Source organism: Hoplias malabaricus, chromosome 3 (assembly GCF_029633855.1).
Source record: "Hoplias malabaricus isolate fHopMal1 chromosome 3, fHopMal1.hap1, whole genome shotgun sequence".
Classification (NCBI taxonomy): domain Eukaryota; kingdom Metazoa; phylum Chordata; class Actinopteri; order Characiformes; family Erythrinidae; genus Hoplias; species Hoplias malabaricus.
The window spans coordinates 73,360,626-73,382,311 of NC_089802.1; the positions used below are offsets into that span (position 1 = coordinate 73,360,626).

At 45.1% G+C, this 21,686-nt stretch overlaps 1 protein-coding gene across 2 annotated transcripts; it reads right to left on the minus strand.

Moving 5' to 3' along the window:
• Window positions 1-7,995: 7,995 nt before the first annotated feature.
• On the minus strand, window positions 7,996-21,523 carry LOC136691004 (kinesin heavy chain-like). 2 transcript variants are annotated; one of them, XM_066663197.1, is made up of 25 exons: window positions 21,331-21,523; window positions 19,323-19,410; window positions 19,171-19,244; window positions 18,798-18,903; window positions 18,649-18,696; window positions 18,059-18,114; window positions 17,888-17,975; window positions 17,183-17,307; window positions 17,007-17,111; window positions 16,773-16,921; window positions 16,458-16,606; window positions 16,130-16,296; window positions 15,985-16,053; window positions 14,990-15,196; window positions 14,753-14,888; window positions 14,450-14,637; window positions 13,606-13,717; window positions 13,346-13,419; window positions 13,149-13,249; window positions 12,952-13,047; window positions 12,702-12,765; window positions 12,546-12,617; window positions 10,817-10,921; window positions 10,519-10,735; window positions 7,996-8,516 (listed from the first exon to the last, which is right to left on the minus strand). In XM_066663197.1, the coding sequence occupies exons 1-25, from the start codon at window positions 21,454-21,456 to the stop codon at window positions 8,428-8,430; spliced, it is 2,811 nt and encodes a 936-aa protein (XP_066519294.1). In that variant the 5' UTR covers window positions 21,457-21,523; the 3' UTR covers window positions 7,996-8,427. The 2 variants fall into 2 exon arrangements, with proteins under 2 accessions (XP_066519294.1, XP_066519293.1); XM_066663196.1 differs by having other exon boundaries at window positions 14,450-14,638; window positions 14,742-14,888.
• Window positions 21,524-21,686: the final 163 nt, after the last annotated feature.

Below are 21,686 nucleotides of genomic sequence, written 5' to 3' on the forward strand. Positions count from 1 at the left end.
TGTGTTTAAAAGAGTGGACAGTGAATGGGCACAGAACCGCTGTGTCTCAGGACAACAGCCTGTGATTGTAGACCTACAAAATGCACATATATGGTCAGTAGAGCTGATAAAATGGACAAGGGATATGAAAACAATGAGTTAGTTTTAATGTTATTGCAACTACTACATAATAAATGTGAACCTCAATATCTCAGAGAGTCAGGGGAAATCACTTGGTTTCCTTAGTGGGATCAGCTTTGTGATGTTGACTACAGAAAATGTATTACTTCTCTCCATCATCACGAAAGATAGCACCAGACCATTCATTCATTCATTATCTGTAACCCTTATCCAGTTCAGGGTCGCGGTGGGTCCAGAGCCTACCTGGAATCATTGGGCGCAAGGTGGGAATACACCCTGGAGGGGGCGCCAGTCCTTCACAGGGGAACACAGACACACACACGGACACTTTTGAGTCGCCAATCCACCTCCCACCTGTGGGAGGAAACCGGAGCACCCGGAGGAAACCCACACGGACACAGGGAGAACACACCCAGAGTGGGAATCGAACCCACAACCTCCAGGCCCCTGGAGCTGTGTGACTGCGACACTACCTGCTGCGCCACCATGCCGCCCAACACCAGACCAGTGAAGTTATAAACCAAATGCAGAGCTCGGGGGAAATATATTCGTACGTCACACGGTTTGATCTTGTGCTTTTTTGTTTCTAGCCTTAGGATGGCCACAAATCAGTTTTCCTTGTTCAAAACAGCTTCAGCTATTTCCTGAGGGCTCTAGTGGACCACCCATTAACTGTGAATGTATCCTCCCTTTCTTAGTTAATGCCACCTTATCACAGAAGACTTATGGCGGGTAAGGGGAACTGTCCTGAGTAAATTAGAGTTGCTGCGTTTTCTTAAGAAGCACATACATTTGCACTATTAATGTGGTGGGAAGGATGTGTGAGGTATGTAACAGGTGAAAGGAAGAGGGTGAATAGTACATTATTTGAAGTGACATATGGTATGTACGTAAGTATTAATTCAAGTGTAAGAGCACCTGCAATGATGTTTTGAGCCGTAAGATCCTTACGTATATCATCTTTGCTCTGGATCCTTCCTCTCTGCCTGTATTTCATAGACATTAAATCAGTCTGAGCTACTTAACCCTCGGTGACTGATCTCTCAATGGTGCTATTGAACGCACTTGTCTTTTCTTCAGTCATCATGCCCTAAACACTGTGGATCAAACAAAACAAATCTGATTAAAACTTAACTTTCAAAGAGAAGCCAGCTTTCATCTTTACCAAGGTACACACACAATCCCTTCCTGAGCCCTTTTGACCTTTGGATTAGACTTGAATTCCTTACAAAAGAGGATAGATTTCAGGATTTAATCCAATTTCAAAAACAGAAATTGACCACTGCTGAAACTAATACAAGCTGGATCAGTCCTGTGCTTGTGTGGTTATTTAATTCACCAGCCCACACACTTTTCCAGCCAGCAGAACAGTACGTTAAGGTTGCAAACTCATTCTCATTACTCAGTAGACCCCGGAGCTCGGTCGTCCACACGTGCTCATATATGGAATTACAGATCTAAGCACCGTTTTTTTTTTATGGTGCAAGCGAATGCCATTTCTGAAAAGTTTTCTTTGCGTTGGAGATCTGTTCTGTTGCTATGTTTGGCTTCTTCATTCATTCATTCATTATCTGTAAGCGCTTATCCAATTCAGGGTCGCGGTGGGTCCAGAGCCTACCTGGAATCATTGGGCGCAAGGCGGGAACACACCCTGGAGGGGGCGCCAGTCCTTCACAGGGCAACACACACACATTCACACCTACGGACACTTTTGAGTCGCCAATCCACCCACTAACGTGTGTTTTTGGACTGTGGGAGGAAACCGGAGCACCCACGCAGACACAGGGAGAACACACCACACTCCTCACAGACAGTCACAGACAGGGAATCGAACCCACAACCTCCAGTCCCCTGGAGCTGTGTGACTGCGACACTACCTGTGCCGCCACCGTGCCGCCCTCATTTTGGGGTTCCACCGTTCAAATCAAATTCATATCAAAAGTATTTGTACAGTGCTTTTTTTACTCATGTTTTCACAAAGCACCGTCACAGAATTCCAGCAAATTTCTGTCCAAAAACACAACGCACTGCAAAAAGAAGTGTACAACCCATATACAAAAGCGGATAGCAGATACCCATAATCCACTGCAGTGCTACATGCGGTAGGGTCTGACATCATTTACCACCCTCCTGAATTCAGTTTAATATAATAGTTCACCATATAATGAGGAAGATAGGGAACAGTGTATAGGGGGCTTTACTGGACACAGCACCAGATTTTAATTAAAGAGCTTTTATTCCACGTAACCTTGGACATATTGGTTCATTTAACAATGTAAAATGTTAAAAGAATAACCCAGGATCACAGACAGTTGGCAGATTGGGTGGTTGAAGCTGATTTTTCGGATCGTGTAGCATTTGCAGAGCTTTGATAATTCAGGGCTGAGGAATGTGTGAGCACAGGGTCTGGTTACTGTAGGGCTTTAGGGAGTATCAGAACAGGCTTAAGAACCTGAGGCATGGGGCGTTCCAGAGCTCAGATCAAGCTGCTGTTTCCGTGTGACACTCTAGCTTTATCCAAAGTGATACAATATTACATCCACAGATCAACTGCTGTGGAATCAGCCTTTCTTCTTGATGGTCGCCAGACACCTTTTCCTACTCAGTCATAGCCTTGGTAGTGCAGGAATGCAAACATGGACTCACACAGAGGTGGGAAACTTGACCAAACTATATCGGTCATGTGATATACTTTGTAATGGTGAAAAAGTCATGCGTTTCTGAGTGCAACATTATCATCAGTATACTGTGCACTGAAGAACTGCATGGTTCTCCCTAGGGAAAATAGGATGAGACAGAGTTCCAGATGTGGTCTGTCACCAGAAACAAAACTCTGAGTTCCCTAATCTTAAAACTGTTCAAATCTATGTTATTTTATGTCAAATATAAAGGTAGATATATAGATTGAGAGGGAGATGGAGATACAGAGAGATAAAGAGAGAGACAGACTGCACATCCATTCATTCATTATCTGTAAGCGCTTATCCAGTTCAGGGTCACGGTGGGTCCAGAGCCTACCTGGAATCATTGGGCGCAAGGCAGGAACACACCCTGGAGGGGGCGCCAGTCCTTCACAGGGCAACACACACACTCACACATTCACTCACACACTCACACCTACGGACACTTTTGAGTCGCCAATCCACCTACCAACATGTGTTTTTGGACCGTGGGAGGAAACTGGAGCACCCGGAGGAAACTCATGCAGACACAGGGAGAACACTCCACACTCCTCACAGACAGTCACCCGGAGGAAACTCACGCAGACACAGGGAGAACACACCACACTCCTCACAGACAGTCACCCGGAGGAAACCCACACAGACACAGAGAGAACACACCACACCCCTCACAGACAGTCACCTGGAGGAAACCCACGCAGACACAGGGAGAACACACCAGCATCTGTAACCCTTCACCCCTAGCCTGAATGCAGCTGTTATGTTAGACCCTGCAGATGTAGGGAACAGTCAGGGACATGTCATCACGCTTAAGGTGGAATGTTAAGGGTCATCAGTCTGAACTGCAGACAGCATAACTTCCCCATACATAGCCTACAGTGCAGAGATCAAGTCACCAATACTTTCACCGCAAAGTACAGCCAGACAAGTGTCGATACTAAAAATCCCAGCTTAAACTTGATGTAATGTTCTACAGACTACAGCAGTAGGAGTGAGTTCCACAGCGCAGTGAGCAGGAGGCAGGTGGTGTCATGACCTGGACAGGAATGCTAATCCACAAGCTGCGTTGCACTGACTCTGCCAAGCGATTAACACAGAAGTCACACAGACCAGTGTGTTACTGTGGTCTCCGATTAAAGTAGATGCAGACAGAGGCAGCTGCTGTTACCGCCTGATGTAAGTGATACACATTTTTTTTTTCCTTTCTTCTTTCTTCTCCAACTAAATCTAAGGAGCAAATCCAGGCGGCTTACACATACCACAGAGCAAAACAACAAAAGTGATCACACACTCCCTACACACTGGGCTTTCTCTTTCAACTGTTGGTAAATTGGTTGGTACATTGAACATTAAAATGACCTCGCTTCGATGTCCTTCGTCAATTTTATCATCTCCACTGACCATATAGTTGCACTTTATATTTGTGTAATCACAGATTGTAATCTTTCTGATGCTCTGCATACTTCGTAAGGCAACTTTTGCCCTTTTCTTCAACAGATGTCCCCAACAGGAACGCCACAGTGGCACCGCAATGACACTGGCGTGGTCTTCAGTTTGTGTTCTGTGGAGGTGTCTTGGGAACAGGGTTAAAAGGGGCTAACGAAGTATGCAAAGCAACAGATGGACAACAGTCTAAATGTTAAAGATCCAAGCTCTGCACTGTTAGAGTTATCCCCAATTGCTCCCCAGGCTACCCATCGATCCGGGCATGTGTGCTCACTGCCCCCTAGTGTTCACTTGTGTGTGTGAAAATGTGTGTTTCACTGCACGAATTGGGTTAAATGCAGGGAACAAATTCCTCTGTGTGAAAGCACAGTGGCCAATAAAGTGATTCTAATTCTAATTCGCTGACTTCACTAATGCCACTGTGTTTTACATAGGAATGAACTTCTTTAGTATTTATACGCTCACTCTGCTCTGTTCTTGAGCCGTTATGTTAATCTGATTAGAAAGAGTGATTTTATTTTATTTATGGTTTATTTATTTAGGACAATTAAACATTTGTAATATTTCAGCTTCAGTGTCTGAATATTTTAAGTAAGTTTATTTCTGCTAAAAGTTCATTGCGGTTTAAAAAGGGTGTATTAGCATTAGTATGCTCTTGTAATATCAGCAGCACAAAATTGTGTTTAAATGAAACTAATGTCATTTATCACAGTTATTGCTGGGACAATATATAGATCATGAAAAATGGCAGTGTCTATATGGAGAATGCTGCAAATGCCCAAGGACCTCTAGTGTAAGTAGATATTGAGTCAATGGGTTTATTGCTCTGTCTATGAGGAGTTGGTGTGTTCTCCCTGTGTCTGCGTGGGTTTCCTCTGGGTGCCTGTCTGTGAGGAGTGTGGTGTGTTCTCCCCGTGTCTGCGTGGGTTTCCTCCAGGTGAGTGTCTGTGAGGAGTGTGGTGTGTTCTCCCTGTGTCTGCGTGGGTTACCTCCGGGTGACTGACTGTGAGGAGTGTGGTGTGTTCTCCCTGTGTCTGCGTGGGTTTCCTCTGGGTGACTGTCTGTGAGGAGTGTGAGGTGTTCTCCCTGTGTCTGCGTGGGTTTCCTCTGGGTGACTGTCTGTGAGGAGTGTGGTGTGTTCTCCGTGTCTGCGTGGGTTTCCTCCGTGTGACTGTCTGTGAGGAGTGTGGTGTGTTCTCCCTGTGTCTGCGTGGGTTTCCTCCGGGTGCTCCGGTTTCCTCCCATAGTCCTAAAGCACATGCTGGTAGGTGGATTGGCGACTCAAAAGTGTCCGTAGGTGTGAGTGTGTGAGTGAATGTGAGTGTGTGTGTGTTGCCCTGTGAAGGACTGGCGCCCCCTCCAGTATGTATTCCCGCCTTGTGCCCAATGATTCCAGTTAGGCTCTGGACCCACCGTGACCCTGAACTGGATAAGCGCTTACAGATAATAAATGAATGTCTGTGATAAATGGACAGTATGCTACAGATGGAGCACGCAGGAAATAGGTTAAAAAAAAGTGGAATGTCTCCTTAACTTTCCACACACATACACTGAAGTTATTCAAGGAGAATCTGTCCTTTTAGCAACTGAAATTGACAGGGAAAGATCTCCCACAGAAATCTTTTAGACAGGGAACAGAACGATGATAAAATGAGCCTCCACAATAGCACTCACCTCGCTTTTCTGTCAGCCTGCCCCTCTTTCTCTGCATCAGTTTCCAAATCTGAATAGAGTTGTCAAGCTGTAACATGGCATGTTTACGTAACGTCATTTAAACTTCAGCAGAATCACCGTCTCTGACAACAATAAAGGCTAATTGTTCAGTGTTTACAGAGTCGGTGATGCTGATGGGCTCAAAGACTCCGTCAAAAACTCTCACACAGACTAAAGTGACACTATACGCCTGGGAAAGTAAATACAAATCACAGCAGCCTGAGACCAATCTACCAAATTCTCCCTCTCTCATATGCACAGCCACAATCAATCCCAGCATCCTTTGACCACAGAGATATACAGGCTTTTTCAGGATCTCAACAGCAAGTCATCACACAGTTCTGAGTCTCACTTGAATCAGTGGGAAACAAAGGAATGAAGTTTAACTCGACCACAAACATGACAATCACATCACTGTCTGTCAAACCATCAGAAACTTTGCTATCTTTAACTCAGAGGGATATTTTGGTCTAATAGTCTGTGTTGTTCTTCTTAATGTTTATCCAGTTCTAACCAATAAGTGCCAGAATTGAGTGTCTCAGGTGTATGAGCTCATCTTCTCTTGAAAATCTATTCTAAAACAAACACTTAACATTGACAGAAGGGCCACTGATTTCTCAAAATGTCTGCATAATAAAACAGTTAAGATGTAAACAAGGTCTTTCAAGGTGGCTTTATGTGAAATGTTGTTTTGTGGGTTTGATTCCTGCTCCAGGTGACTGTCTGTGAGGAGCGTGGTGTGTTCTCTCTGTTTCTGCGTGGGTTTCCTCCGGGTGACTGTCTGTGAGGAGTGTGGTGTGTTCTCCCTGTGTCCGCGTGGGTTTCCTCCAGGTGACTGTCTGTGAGGAGTGTGGTGTGTTCTCCCTGTGTCTGCGTGGGTTTCCTCCGGGTGACTGTCTGTGAGGAGTGTGGTGTGTTCTCCCTGTGTCTGCGTGGGTTTCCTCCGGGTGACTGTCTGTGAGGAGTGTGGTGTGTTCTCCCTGTGTCTGCGTGGGTTTCCTCCGGGTGACTGTCTGTGAGGAGTGTGGTGTGTTCTCCCTGTGTCTGCGTGGGTTTCCTCCGGGTGACTGTCTGTGAGGAGTGTGGTGTGTTCTCCCTGTGTCTGCGTGGGTTTCCGCCGGGTGACTGTCTATGAGGAGTGTGGTGTGTTCTCCCTGTGTCTGCGTGGGTTTCCTCCGGGTGACTGTCTGTGAGGAGTGTGGTGTGTTCTCCCTGTGTCTGCGTGGGTTTCCTCCGGGTGACTGTCTGTGAGGAGTGTGGTGTGTTCTCCCTGTGTCTGCGTGGGTTTCCTCCGGGTGACTGTCTGTGAGGAGTGTGGTGTGTTCTCCCTGTGTCTGCGTGGGTTTCCTCTGGGTGCTCCAGTTTCCTCCCACAGTCCAAAAACACACGTTGGTAGGTGGATTGGTGACTCAAAAGTGTCCATAGGTGTGAGTGAATGTTTGTGTGTCTGTGTTTCCCTGTGAAGGACTGGTGCCCCCTCCAGGGTGTATTCCCCATTGCACCCAATGATTCCAGGTAGGCTCTGGACCCACCGCGACCCTGAATTGGATAAGGGTTACAGATAATGAATGAATGTTTTATAGCTGATTTGTTACAGAGGTTAAAAAGTTTAAATCTAGAAAGTTAAGGCTGTGAGGAAGTTATAAACTTGTCATTGTTGTTCAGGACACCTGAAGGATAAAAGTGTTCACAGTTTAAACACTATTATAGCATTTTCAGTTATCACTATCAATACACATGTAAGTTAATCTGTTGTTCAGGATTGTATATTAAAAAAAAATAATATATATATATATATATATATATATATATATATATATATATATATATATATATATATATATATATATATATACACACACACATATACCTGCTGTTTCAACTCAAAACCTAAGTGAAGAAATCAGAGTCTGGAGGCCTCTCTCCAAGGTGAAAAATGTCACATCAAATTACTATTGAATTTCTATTCAAATAAATAACTTTTTTCTTTTACATCTCAACCAGAAATATTCACATGAATTACATTTTTGGCAGAGCTCTAGAAGGCAACTATTAATCAATATTTGTTGTATTTCACAATAGAACAGAGAGGATATACATCTGAATAACATCATATTTAAATTTCTTTTAATGGACACACATTTAGAAAAGTGCAGTGAAGAGACAAAAAACACCCCCCCAAAAATCTCTAGAAATAGTGCCATAATATATTAATTCATTCATTGTCTGCAACAGCTTTGTCTAGTTCAGGGTCGTGGTTGCCAAAATACACAGTAGGTTAAATCAAACTGTTATGCCTGAGCTCCCTCTAGTGTTAAAGAGGACTGATTACTCAGGACACACTTGTAGTTGTTTCTGTCATGGCCAGCCCCAGCAGTAGTCAGTTGTGTGTTTAAGTGTAAGTGATGTACTTTAGCTGTAGTCATGGTGATGACAGTAGTATTACTATATCAACAGCGCAGGTAGATTAAAAATGATGATAGCTGTAGACGGCTGGTCCTCCTCTCAAAGTGACTGGAGAGAATGTGTGATGGTGACCAGCACGAATAGGTTTAGCTGCAACACACAGAAACACAAACACTACATTTATTATATTTGAGAGGGATAAAATCTTAGTGTCTTATAATAACAACAAGTCCATTCTTGCCTTAGACAGGTTATTTGTCATGTTACATATTACTGTGTAGCACAGCACTACACTCAGTCTCAGTTTGACAGAATTCATGATTCTGTCCATAAAATGTTCACTCATTAACCACAGTCAGGATTTTTTAGGAATTAATATCATTGATTTGCGAACAATCACTGGATGCCCTGGTGTCCAGAGACTTGGTCATATTTTATTTCAACATTAAAAGGTTCCTCTGACCTTCACTATCCCTAATTCATAAGTTCATTCATTATCTGTAACCCTTATCCAGTTCAGGGTCGCGGTGGGTCCAAAGCCTATCTGGAATCATTGGGCGCAAGGTGGGAATACACCCTGGAGGGGGCGCCAGTTCTTCACAGGGCAACACACACACACCTACGGACACTTTTGAGTCGCCAGTCCACCTACCAACGTGTTTTTGGAGTGCGGGAAGAAACCCAGAGGAAACCCACGCAGACACAGAGAACACACAACACTCCTCACAGACAGTCACCCGGAGGAAACCCACGCAGACACAGGGAGAACACACCACACTCCTTACAGACAGTCACCCGGAGGAAACCCACGCAGACACAGGGAGAACACCCCACACTCCTCACAGACAGTCACCCGGAGGAAACCCACGCAGACACAGGGAGAACACACCACACTCCTCACAGACAGTCACCCGGAGGAAACCCATGCAGACACAGGGAGAACACACCAACTCCTCACAGACAGTCACCCGGAGGAAACCCACGCAGACACAGGGAGAACACACCACACTCCTCACAGACAGTCACCCGGAGGAAACCCACACAGACACAGGGAGAACACCCCACACTCCTCACAGACAGTCACCCAAAGGAAACCCACGCAGACACAGGGAGAACACACCACACTCCTCACAGACAGTCACTCGGAGGAAACCCACACAGACACAGGGAGAACACACCACACTCCTCACAGACAGTCACCCGGAGGAAACCCACACAGACACAGGGAGAACACCCCACACTCCTCACAGACAGTCACCCAAAGGAAACCCACGCAGACACAGGGAGAACACACCACACTCCTCACAGACAGTCACTCGGAGGAAACCCACGCAGACACAGGGAGAACACACCACACTCCTCACAGACAGTCACTCGGAGGAAACCCACGCAGACACAGGGAGAACACCCCACACTCCTCACAGACAGTCACCCGGAGGAAACCCACGCAGACACAGGGAGAACACACCACACTCCTCACAGACAGTCACCCGGAGGAAACCCACGCAGACACAGGGAGAACACACCACACTCCTCACAGACAGTCACCCGGAGGAAACCCATGCAGACACAGGGAGAACACACCAACTCCTCACAGACAGTCACCCGGAGGAAACCCACGCAGACACAGGGAGAACACACCACACTCCTCACAGACAGTCACCCGGAGGAAACCCACACAGACACAGGGAGAACACCCCACACTCCTCACAGACAGTCACCCAAAGGAAACCCACGCAGACACAGGGAGAACACACCACACTCCTCACAGACAGTCACTCGGAGGAAACCCACGCAGACACAGGGAGAACACCCCACACTCCTCACAGACAGTCACCCGGAGGAAACCCACGCAGACACAGGGAGAACACACCACACTCCTCACAGACAGTCACCCGGAGGAAACCCACGCAGACACAGGGAGAACACACCACACTCCTCACAGACAGTCACCCGGAGGAAACCCACGCAGACACAGGGAGAACACACCACACTCCTCACAGACAGTCACCCGGAGCGGGAATCGAACCCACAACCTCCAGGTCCCTGGAGCTGTGTGACTGCGACACTTAATTCATAAGTTAAATCATAAAATTAACAGTTTTCACATCTTCTCATTTAATCATAAGCTTTTAAGTCAGTTTAAACTCACCGATAAGAGCAGAGTGTCCACAGCGCACCATATTCCTGGCTCTGACCACATCTTTAATGCGGTCCACCTCCTGCTGATAGAGCTTTCTGTCTCGCGCAGCTCTCTCTTTGGCCTCTCTAAGAGCAGACTCCAGAAATTTCACTCTCTCTGCAGTCACACGCAGACGCTTCTCCATCTTTGGCAGTTCACAGCGCAGATCTGCATTATCACGAATCAGCTGAAAGTCACATCAGAGAACAGTTAACCACGAGTTTGTAAGTGTGGTCTTTTTTTTAAAAAAAAAAAAGTGTGCCGTTACCTGTTTGTGGACGAGGGTGAGCTGTTGTAGATTGTTTTCCAGGAAGCAGATCTTTTGTTTCTGTAGCAAACTGCTCCCACAATCAGCAGAGTCCAGCTCAGTGGTCTATCAATTGGTAAATGTATCATCAGCATCATTAATAATGCCAGCAATATTCAAGCCACAAAAATAAATGTATTTATTTATTAATATTTGGGTGAAATTTGTTGGATTTTGTTTTGTGTTTCCAATATGGCGCAACAAGAGTAGATACCATATAGAAAATAACACCATACCCGGGTGGTATTAAATTATTACAAACAGGATTCCAAAAAAGTTGGGACACTAAACAAATTGTGAATAAAAACTGAATGCAATGATGTGGAGATGGCAACATCTAATATTTAATTCAGAATAGAACACAAATCACAGATCAAAAGTTTAAACTGAGAGAATGTATCATTTTAAGGGAAAAATATGTTGTTCAAAATTTCATGGCGTCAACAAATCCCAAAAAAGTTGGGACAAGGCCATTTTTTACCACTGTGTGGCATCACCCCTTCTTCTTACAACACTCAACAGACGTCTGGGGACAGAGGAGACCAGTTTCTCAAGTTTAGAAATAGGAATGCTCTCTCATTCATGTCTAATACAGGCCTCTAACTGTTCAATCATCTTGGGCCTTCTTTGTCGCACCTTCCTCTTTATGATGCGCCAAATGTTCTCTACAGGTGAAAGATCCGGACCGCAGGCTGGCCATTTCAGTCCCCGGATCCTTCTCCTACGTAGCCATGATGTTGTGATTGCTGCAGAATGTGGTCTGGCATTATCTTGTTGAAAAATGTAGGGTCTTCCCTGAAAGAGATGACGTCTAGATGGGAGCAAATGTTGTTCTAAAACCTGAACATAGTTCTCTGCATTAATGGTGCTTTTCCAGACATGCAACCTGCCCATGCCACAAGCACTCATGCAACCCCATACCATCAGTGATGCAGGCTTCTGAACGGAGCGTTGATAACAACTTGGGTTATCCTTGTCCTCTCTGGTCCGGATGACATGGCGTCCCAGTGTTCCATAAAGAACTTCAAATCATGACTCATCTGACCACAGAACAGTCTTCCATTTTGCCACACTCCATTTTAAAAGACCCCTGGCCCAGTGCAAACGTCTGAGCTTGTGGAGCTTGTTTAGAAATGGCTTCCTCTTTGCACTGTAGAGTTTCAGCTGGCAACGGCAGGTGGCACGGTGGATTGTGTTCACTGACAATGCTTTCTGGAAGTATTCCTGAGCCCATTCTGTTATTTCCTTGACAGTGGCATTCCTGTTTGAGGTGCAGTGACGTTTAAGGGCTCAGAGATCACGAGCATCCAGTAGAGTTTTACCGCCTTGACCCTTACGCACAGCAATTGTTCCAGATTCTCTGAATCTTTTGATGATGTTATGCACGATTGATGATGATAACTTAAACGTCTTTGCTATTTTACACTGGGTAACACCATTCTGGTATTGCTGCACTATCTTTCTGCGCAACAATGGTGGAATTGGTGATCCTCTTACCACATTGGCTTCAGAGAGACACTGACACTCTGAGAAGCACTTTTTATACCCAATCATGTTGTCAATTGACCTAATTAGTGTTAGTTGGTCTTCCAGCTGTTCGTTATATGCCCAATTTTATTCACAGTTTGTTTAGTGTCCCAACTTTTTTGGAATCCGGTTTGTAGAAACCAGGACAACACCAAAGTAATACCTTTTTTACACGAAGAGTCAGATCTTGCACAAACAGCTTTCGCAAATTATGTAGAGTCTGCAGCTCTCTGGCCTGCAACAGAAAACACACAGGAGACTAGAATGTGATCATTTGCCAAAAACAAATGTTTAACACTGGAATAACTCTTCCTCTCACCGCTGTCTCCTCAAGACTCCTCAGCTCCTGACTGGTCCACTCCTTCTCACTAGGCAAAGACACACTGTAAAGCCAAGTAAAATCATAAACACGTGTACAGAACAATTTCAGTTCTCACCAATTCTGGTGTCTACAATAATAATAAAAAAATGATGTGTCAGGGACATGAATAAACATGACCCCCCACTACTATTACATTCAGTCTATGCAGACTACTCCGGTCTCTGTTTGGAAGTGTAAACAGGCTTACGCTTGTTTCTGGAGTTCTTTCTCTTGCTCCTGTTTCCTTAGAGATTCATAATCATCGTGCAGCTTTCTCTGCCCCTGCAGCACATTCTCATTAAACCTGAGAAAAATAGAGACAAACAGGGAGAAAGGCTACAGAGCTCTTTTATTATTTAATTTATTTACAGTGTGTTTTCAGCAGGTACACGTGCACTCTCTTACATCTTGAGCCCATCCAACGTCCTCTGTTTGCTGCAAAACTCATCCTTTAGTTGATCCAGCTGCTTCTGAGAAGTCTCTCTGTAGCCCTCAGCCACAACAGTCTACACACAGGTGCGTACGCACACACAAAATGTTTCTACATTAACAAGCTTCAGAGAAAGGAAATGACATTGCTTTTAACAGACACACAGACACACCTTGCTCTCTTCTGTGTGATTCATCTTTAGCTGCTCTTTCTTCTTCTCAATTTCACACAGATTATGATCTCTTTCTTCACAGAGAGAAAAAGAAAACAAAACAACATTTTTGTCAACAACACGTCCTGGTCACATACTGTATTTTAATGTAGTTGCTGTGGATCTATTTATTATAAAAAATATAGGTCTAAGTAAGGTCTGAAAGCAGATGGAAATGCCATATTTAATTTATTTATTTATTTAAAATTGAGTGAATTTACCAGTTGTCTCTACTCTGGCACTCTCCTCTGTGAGCTTGTTCTGACTGACCTCCAGCTGTCGGCTCTTCTCTTCAGTGTTCTGCACATAGTCTGTCTGAGGCTTCATCTTCACCTGGTGGTGTCGCCATGGCAACGCAGAGCACACGTCACAACAACAGCACCGTCTTCATCAGTTAAAGAAGCTCTCTACAATATCCAATACTTCATTCTAATAATGACACACATCGATATAACACCCCTGTGCCACTCTCATTAGAGAAGTGAGCATCTCACAAATAATATTCAGGAGTTCCTAAAAGATAAATAACAATTACTGAGTACTCTACAAGAGAGTCCATCTGTCACTTACATAATTTCCAGTGAATACAGACATTACGTACAAGCTATCCATTTTTCATTGTAAAAAAAAAAACAAGATGGGCTCCCAATTGGTCTGCTCTATAACCATGGGTTCACTGGTTTGATCCCCGATGATGCCTCAGTCATCCTTTGCTCACAGTGGTAGCTGGCGTAGGTGTGTCAGCTGATGTAACAGATCTGGGCAGTTTGCGTTTTCTCTGCTGTTACATTGTTCATTGGCATTGCATTAGCAGGGGAAATATATATAAATAAATGGTAGGTTAGGAAGCACATGTTCAGCCTCAACCTTCTAAAGCTGGTGATTCAGTGGTGAATGAAATTGAAGACAACTAATTATTGGTGGGAATATTTGGCAAAAAATTTGGGGATAAACAAAATTAAAGGAAAAAATAATGACAACAAAAAAAAAACACATTGTCTCTATATTGAAAAAATCTGTATTTCTTATGTCTATGCAACAAATATTAGACTCCAGTGCATGTACCTGGGAGATGAGTAACTGACAGGAGGCCAGCTCTTTCTCATTGGCCAGTATTTTGAGGGAGGCGTGGTCATGGGCGGTCTCCAGCTGTTTGGTGCGGTTGATGAGGCTTTTCAGTTCAGACTTGAATTTAGTGAGGAAGAGTCGAGCGACTATGAACTGTTCCTCTATAGAGGAACTTCCCTCAGATACCTAAGGGTGCACACACACACACACACACACACACACATGATCTGTGTATCTGTACATGAACTGTATGTGTAAATAAAACCATGTCTGTATGTACTGTATTTACAGTTTTGATCTCCTTGGTTCCAATGATGGCTCCCAGGTCGTTGAGGTCTCTCATCAGCAGATTAAGAATCTCTGCTGCTCTCCTTCTCTGAACAGCACTGAGCTCCTGCAGCTCCACTACCTCCCTCTGAGCAGCCTCTAGTAATTCCTAAAAAAACACATATGCCCACACATGTACAGCTGTAGCTAAGGAATACTACGCAACATTCTAACACTAAGGTTAATCTCCAAAAAACTGTGTGTACTTACAGTCTTTAGCATGAGCTGCTGGGTGAGTGTGTCATTGGTGTGTGCGCATGTGGAGGCCTCCTGGCTCTTCTGTTCATAGTTGAGAGCGAGCTCCTCTAGCGCAGAGAGCACCTCCCTCACCTCCAACCTGAGCTCCTCATTATCAGACTGCAGAGAACACACGTCCTCCTGCGCCCGCACATAGTCCTGTCGCCATGATGACAACAACTACACACACACACATACACACACACACAATACTTTGTATTGTTTTTTTATTCTGTAAAATGTTGAATCATAATCAAGAAAAAAATTTAATAAAATAAAAAAAAAGACAGGAATACATCCTGGATGGGCGCCAGTCCTTCACAGGGCCACACACACGGACACTTGAGTCGCCAATCCACCTACCAACATGTGTTTTTGGACTGTGGGAGGAAACCAGAGCACCCAGAGGAAACCCACGCAGACACAGGGAGAACACACCACACTCCTCACAGACAGTCACCCGGAGGAAACCCACGCGGACACAAGGAGAACACACCACACTCCTCACAGACAGTCACCCGGAGGAAACCCACGCAGACACAGGGAGAACACACCACACTCCTCACAGACAGTCACCCGGAGGAAACCCACGCGGACACAGGGAGAACACACCACACTCCTCACAGACAGTCACCCGGAGGAAACCCACGCGGACACAGGGAGAACACACCACACTCCTCACAGACAGTCACCTGGAGGAAACCCACGCGGACACAGGGAGAACACACCACACTCCTCACAGACAGTCACCCGGAGGAAACCCACGCGGACACAGGGAGAACACACCACACTCCTCACAGACAGTCACCCGGAGGAAACCCACGCAGACACAAGGAGAACACACCAAACTCCTCACAGACAGTCATCCGGAGTGGAGAGGTCCCTGGAGCTGTGTGACTGCGACACTACCTGCTGCGCAACTGTGACGCCTGTTCATAAACATAAAATTAAAAATACATTTGTCTTACTTCTTCATGTTCCTCCATTTGTTGCTTCAGTTTTTCAGTCAGCTGACTCTGGAGGTTGATCTCATCATCCTGGAGAGAGAGAGATTTTATTAAATAACTACTTTTAAGACTACATACTCACTTTTACATACACACACACACACACCTTGTCATCCAGTTGTTTGTACAGGTTGCTGATTTTCTCTTCATACTGTTCCTTCTCTACGGTAGTAACCGAGGTTACAGAGAGTAGGGTGTTACTGATGAGTGCCGTGTTGACACACATCTCTTTCTGATCGGCATTCAGCTGCTCTGGCACTGGTACATGAACACCTAACACACACCAAAACAAGTGTATGTATATTAGCTTGATGATAGGGGACAATGATGGGAAGGAGGAGATAAATAAATAAATATTCTCCCTGGTGATGTATATTATACACATCTATATATAAATCAAAAAGCTAATTTTGGATAGACATGAAAACTCTCACCATTCCTCCACTGGTTCAGTTCCTTCTGGAGTTTCTCTATGATGCATTTGAGACTCTCTCTTTTCTGTTTCTCTTTCTCATATTTCTTCTTCCACTCTTCTGCTGTCAGCTCCACGTTCACACACACTGCATTCCTGATGCTCTTAGCTCTGTAGAAAAAAAAGGCACCTATTTTTACGCTATACATCACAAAGTGTCAAACTTATCAGGCCTAGTGATTTCTTTCTCTGTTATTCTTATATATAAAGATGTGGCACTGCAGTGTACTGTGTGTGAGAGAGAGAGAGAGAGTGAGTGAGTGAGTGAGAGACAGACCTCTGTCCAAACAGCAGTGTGGATTTGGTTTCTGATTCGTTAAACACAGATGGAGAGCAGCAGATGATGATGGTGGTTCTGCAGTTTCCACCGAGAGAATCCTGCAGAATCCGAGTCATCTTACTGTCACGGTAAGGCACATGCGTCTTCTACAGAAACACACACAGACGTCCTGAAGAAAGTAGAAGAAAGAGAGACAGAGACAGTGTGTAACCTAAGCATAAAGCCTCTTACAGTGCCTTCAGCCAGCGCAGAGATGACGTTACCGAGGGCAGACAGAGACTTGTTGATGTTTTTAGCCTCATCTAGCACTGCTCCGGCTGCTCCTGTTTTACTGACCTACAAACAACAATATACATATAAGTGCTTGTTACCATTTTTACTATTTAACATTACGCACACACTTTTACCTTCTCACTGCCAGCCAGGTCGACCAGGTAGAGTTTTCCTGTGAGTTTGTGCTCCGTGTCGAGATGCTCCTGCTTAATGTTGATGAGGAAAATGCTGTGGCTGCGGGAGCTGTGTTCATTCATGTCTTTCACACAACACAATACAGAAAAAAGGCAACATTCATTAATTCATTATCTGTAACTCTTATCCAGTTCAAGGTCGCAGTGGGTCCAGAGCCTACCTGGAATCATTGGGCGCAAGGCGGGAATACACCCTGGAGGGGGCACCAGTCCTTCACAGGGCAACACACACACACACACCTACGGACACTTTTTGAATCGCCAATCCACCTACCAAGGTGTGTTTTTGGACTGTGGGAGTAAACCGGAGCACCCGAAGGAAACCCCCACAGACACTGAGAGAACACACCACACTCCTCACACACAGTCACCCGGAGGAAACCCACGCAGACACAGGGAGAACACACCACACTCCTCACACACAGTCACCCGGAGGAAACCCACGCAGACACAGAGAGAACACACCACACTCCTCACACACAGTCACCCGGAGGAAACCCACGCAGACACAGAGAGAACACACCACACTCCTCACAGACAGTCACCTGGAGGAAACCCACACAGACACATGGTGATGCTAAAATGTATGATTTAAGGCGCTGAATGGAGTTCAAGTAGATCTACAGCTGGAGGTAAATAACTCACTGGTCACAGCCACATGTCTGTTTGATTTTCCTTCATCAATAACTTCCATCATCTCCTCCGGACTGGAGACAAAGCGCTCAGTACAACCCTTAAAAAAAGAAACCACACACACACTCCAGAAAATGTTTTTAAATGTATTAATGAATGAATGAAACTTAAGGCGTGTGTTACCTTCACATATGGAACACGATTTTTATCCTCATGCACCGCCAAGTTGGTTTTTGACACTAAAACAAAAACAGACCCCGATCAGCCATAACACTGAACACCTCCGTGTGTCTCCCCGTTCTCTTAGCTCCAGCGGCCACACAGGAGCACTTTATAGTTCTACATTCACACAGTGTAGTCAGTCTATCTGCTGCTCTGCACATAAACACAACACACATCAACAGCCAACCACCACGGCAGTGTCACTGCAGCACTGAGTGCGATCTCCCACACAAACACCTGCTCTGTGTTGGTCCTCTGCATGTCCTGACCATTGAAGAACAGGGTGAAACGGGCAAAGAAAGTATGCAGAGAAACATGTGGAGTACAGTGCGAACACAGATGTCTACAGAGGGCTCCGGTTTGGTCAGTGGAGCTGAGAGAAGGGACAGTGTGTGTGGAAACAAGGAATGTTTGGAGGAATGTTCTGGTCATGATCCATGGCTGGTTTATCGTCCTGAAAACAATGTGTTTCAACATACGCTTAAAGAAAAAAGGTCCCAGAATGAAACCAACTGGATCATAACCTGAAACAAATGTCAGAAGAGTCTTACCGTCCAGCAAATCCCTTATTTTCTCCATATAAATTTCAAAATAGGAAACCTGTAGAGATAAAAAGCTTACTGTTCTACAGATACACTCATGGCACACAAGCACAAAGAGACAGGCATCATAAAACACACAGAGCTGTGAAGGATACTCCCCTTGATGTGGAACTCCAGGTTCTCCTCAATGGAATAAATATGATCAAAAATATCATGAGCGATTCGAGGTATTATTCCCATCACCTGGGGGTCATGGAGCCTTCCCTAGGACACAGAGTGCGATGCGTCACAGTAAACACAAACAAACACACGTTCTCTCAAACACACACACTCTCACACACACTCTCACACACACACTCTCACACACACACTCTCACACACACACTCTCACACACACACTCTCACACACACACTCTCACACACACACTCTCACACACACACTCTCACACACACACTCTCACACACACACTCTCACACACACACTCTCACACACACACTCTCACACACACACTCTCACACACACACTCTCACCTCCATTGTGTGTGTTTTTCCTGAAGAGGTTTGGCCGTATGTGAATATGGTACCATTGTATCCACTCAGAACATCTAAATATCACAAAAAATAATCAACTATGAGTGGAGATACTTGGATATATGTGTGTGTGTGTGTGTGTGTGTACATACCTTTAACAATGTCTTTGGCACAGGATTCATACACTTGCTCCTGTGTGGAGTTGGGAGGCATAACCCTGTCAAACACATATGGTTTCCCCTGTATAAAGCACAGAGTAGATATTTAATTAGAGCACAACCAAAATTACACAAAACACATCACAAATAAATAAGTAAACAGACATTTTTACATCTCATTGCAGTATCAGTGACAACATTTCTTTATAGATGAGCCCTAATTTCACAGAATCATATAGACATGAATGATACTGAATGAAACGAGTCATTTAGAAGAGGAAGAGAGAGCTGGAAGAGTCCTGTAGCTGCTGAGTCTGTGATTTGTTGATCACTTCTCCTCTGGATTTTAATGAGATTGCACTCCTACAGACTTCAACAACCAACAGCAACCATCTAATCCTCACACAGGCTCCTTCAATCACATTGAAGATTGATGTACAACACATACTGTACACACACACACACACACAGGAGGAAATTGGATCATAGCAAAAGCATCACTCACACAACCAACCAGCCAAACCTATGGCAGCCTTGTAAATCTCCAAGACCTCGAGATCAGAACTCCAGGACATAGCACGGCCAGGAGAGCAGGATTTATGAATGCAGATTTATTGTGGAGTGACCAGAGATCTGGGACAAGCACCAGAGGAAACGGCAGATTGGAAGGTCTGTGTTTTGCAAATATATACATATGTGGTTAACCCCGGTTAAAGGTGCAGTCAGTCATTTTTCAACAAATATTTTAAAAACACGTTTAAAATAAGTTTTAGTACAGAATCATCAAAGCATCCAGACCAACAGGTGTCAGTATAATGGTTGCTGCGTGGCATAGTGGCGATACTGGCAGGGTCCAGGGTCACTGTCTGTGAGGAGGTTGGTGTGTTCTCCCTGTGTCGCTGTAGGTTTCCACGCAGTTCCCCATGCCCCCCCAAAAAAAAAAAATGGGTAGGATGGTTGGTTGTGTTTTCCACAGGTGTGAGTGTGATGTGTGTGATGGACAGGTGTCCCATTCATGGTGTGCTCCTGCCTTGGGGCCAGTGATTAAGGGTAGGCTCTAGACACATACACCCACAGCGGTACCCATCACTAACACAGGGGTTCATCTGTATATATTCCTTATAACTTACATTAAAAAAAAAGAGCTGACCAATTGAATGCGACCTTGGGAGCAGCTGTACATGAATCTAAAGTCACCATATCCAATACAAAGTGTTGACAACGGGTGTGTATAGCTCCCCAGCATTGGAACTGTGGAACGGTGTGAAACGAAACCCACGCGGACACAGGGAGAACACACCACACTCCTCACAGACAGTCACCCGGAGGAAACCCACACAGACACAGGGAGAACACACCACACTCCTCACAGACAGTCACCTGGAGGAAACCCACGCAGACACAGGGAGAACACACCACACTCCTCACAGACAGTCACCTGGAGGAAACCCACGCAGACACAGGGAGAACACACCACACTCCTCACAGACAGTCACCCGGAGGAAACCCACGCAGACACAGGGAGAACACACCACACTCCTCACAGACAGTCACCCAGAGGAAACCCACGCAGACACAGGGAGAACACACCACACTCCTCACAGACAGTCACCCGGAGGAAACCCACGCAGACACAGGGAGAACACACCACACTCCTCACAGACAGTCACCCGGAGGAAACCCACGCAGACACAGGGAGAACACACCACACTCCTCACAGACAGTCACCCGGAGGAAACCCACACTGACACAGGGAGAACACACCACACTCCTCACAGACAGTCACCCGGAGGAAACCCACACTGACACAGGGAGAACACACATTATTATATGTTATAATTAAATAATAAAAAAGTTTTATTGCTATATTATGCTAAATGGCCATGTATTTTTTTAAAGGTGAAATCACAGCCAAGGTAGAAAAAATAGCTAACATAGTCGGACTCGGTTAGTTTGAGTGTGTCTTTTTATATTTTATTTTGTTCCCTAAAAAGTGACTTACTGTGACCACCACGGTGTGTTCGTCCCTGAATTTAGGGACATATTTGTCTCCTCTGTTTATTTCTGTGTCGTTGAGGGGTCTGAACCGACACACGACCCTCACTCCGCATTCAGACGCCTCCGCCATCTCCGTCTTAAAATAACACACGCTTTAAATTATATAGTTCTCCTAAAATCATCACAGACACGTCCCCTCTCCCGTCAGAGTACTTCTGTTTGTTTAAAACCTGTCTCTCTGCCCAGGATTGGTCCGTTCATTAAAACAGGCTGCGTTCTGATCCGCACCACACCACCCTCAAACTTACCACTCAGTTCGGTAGGATGTGATTTGGGACGCAGCCAAAGTAGTCCCCGAAC

Coding starts and splice junctions, on each gene's coding strand:
- LOC136691004 (XM_066663196.1), bottom strand. CDS start 21,456: ATGGCGGAGGCGTCTGAATGCGGAGTGAGGGTCGTGTGTCGGTTCAGA. Junction 18,697..18,797: donor CCTGGAGTTCCACATCAAGG/GGAGTATCCTTC, acceptor TATCTCTACAGG/TTTCCTATTTTGAAATTTAT. Junction 13,718..14,449: donor GTCAGTTACTCATCTCCCAG/GTACATGCACTG, acceptor CGACACCACCAG/GTGAAGATGAAGCCTCAGAC.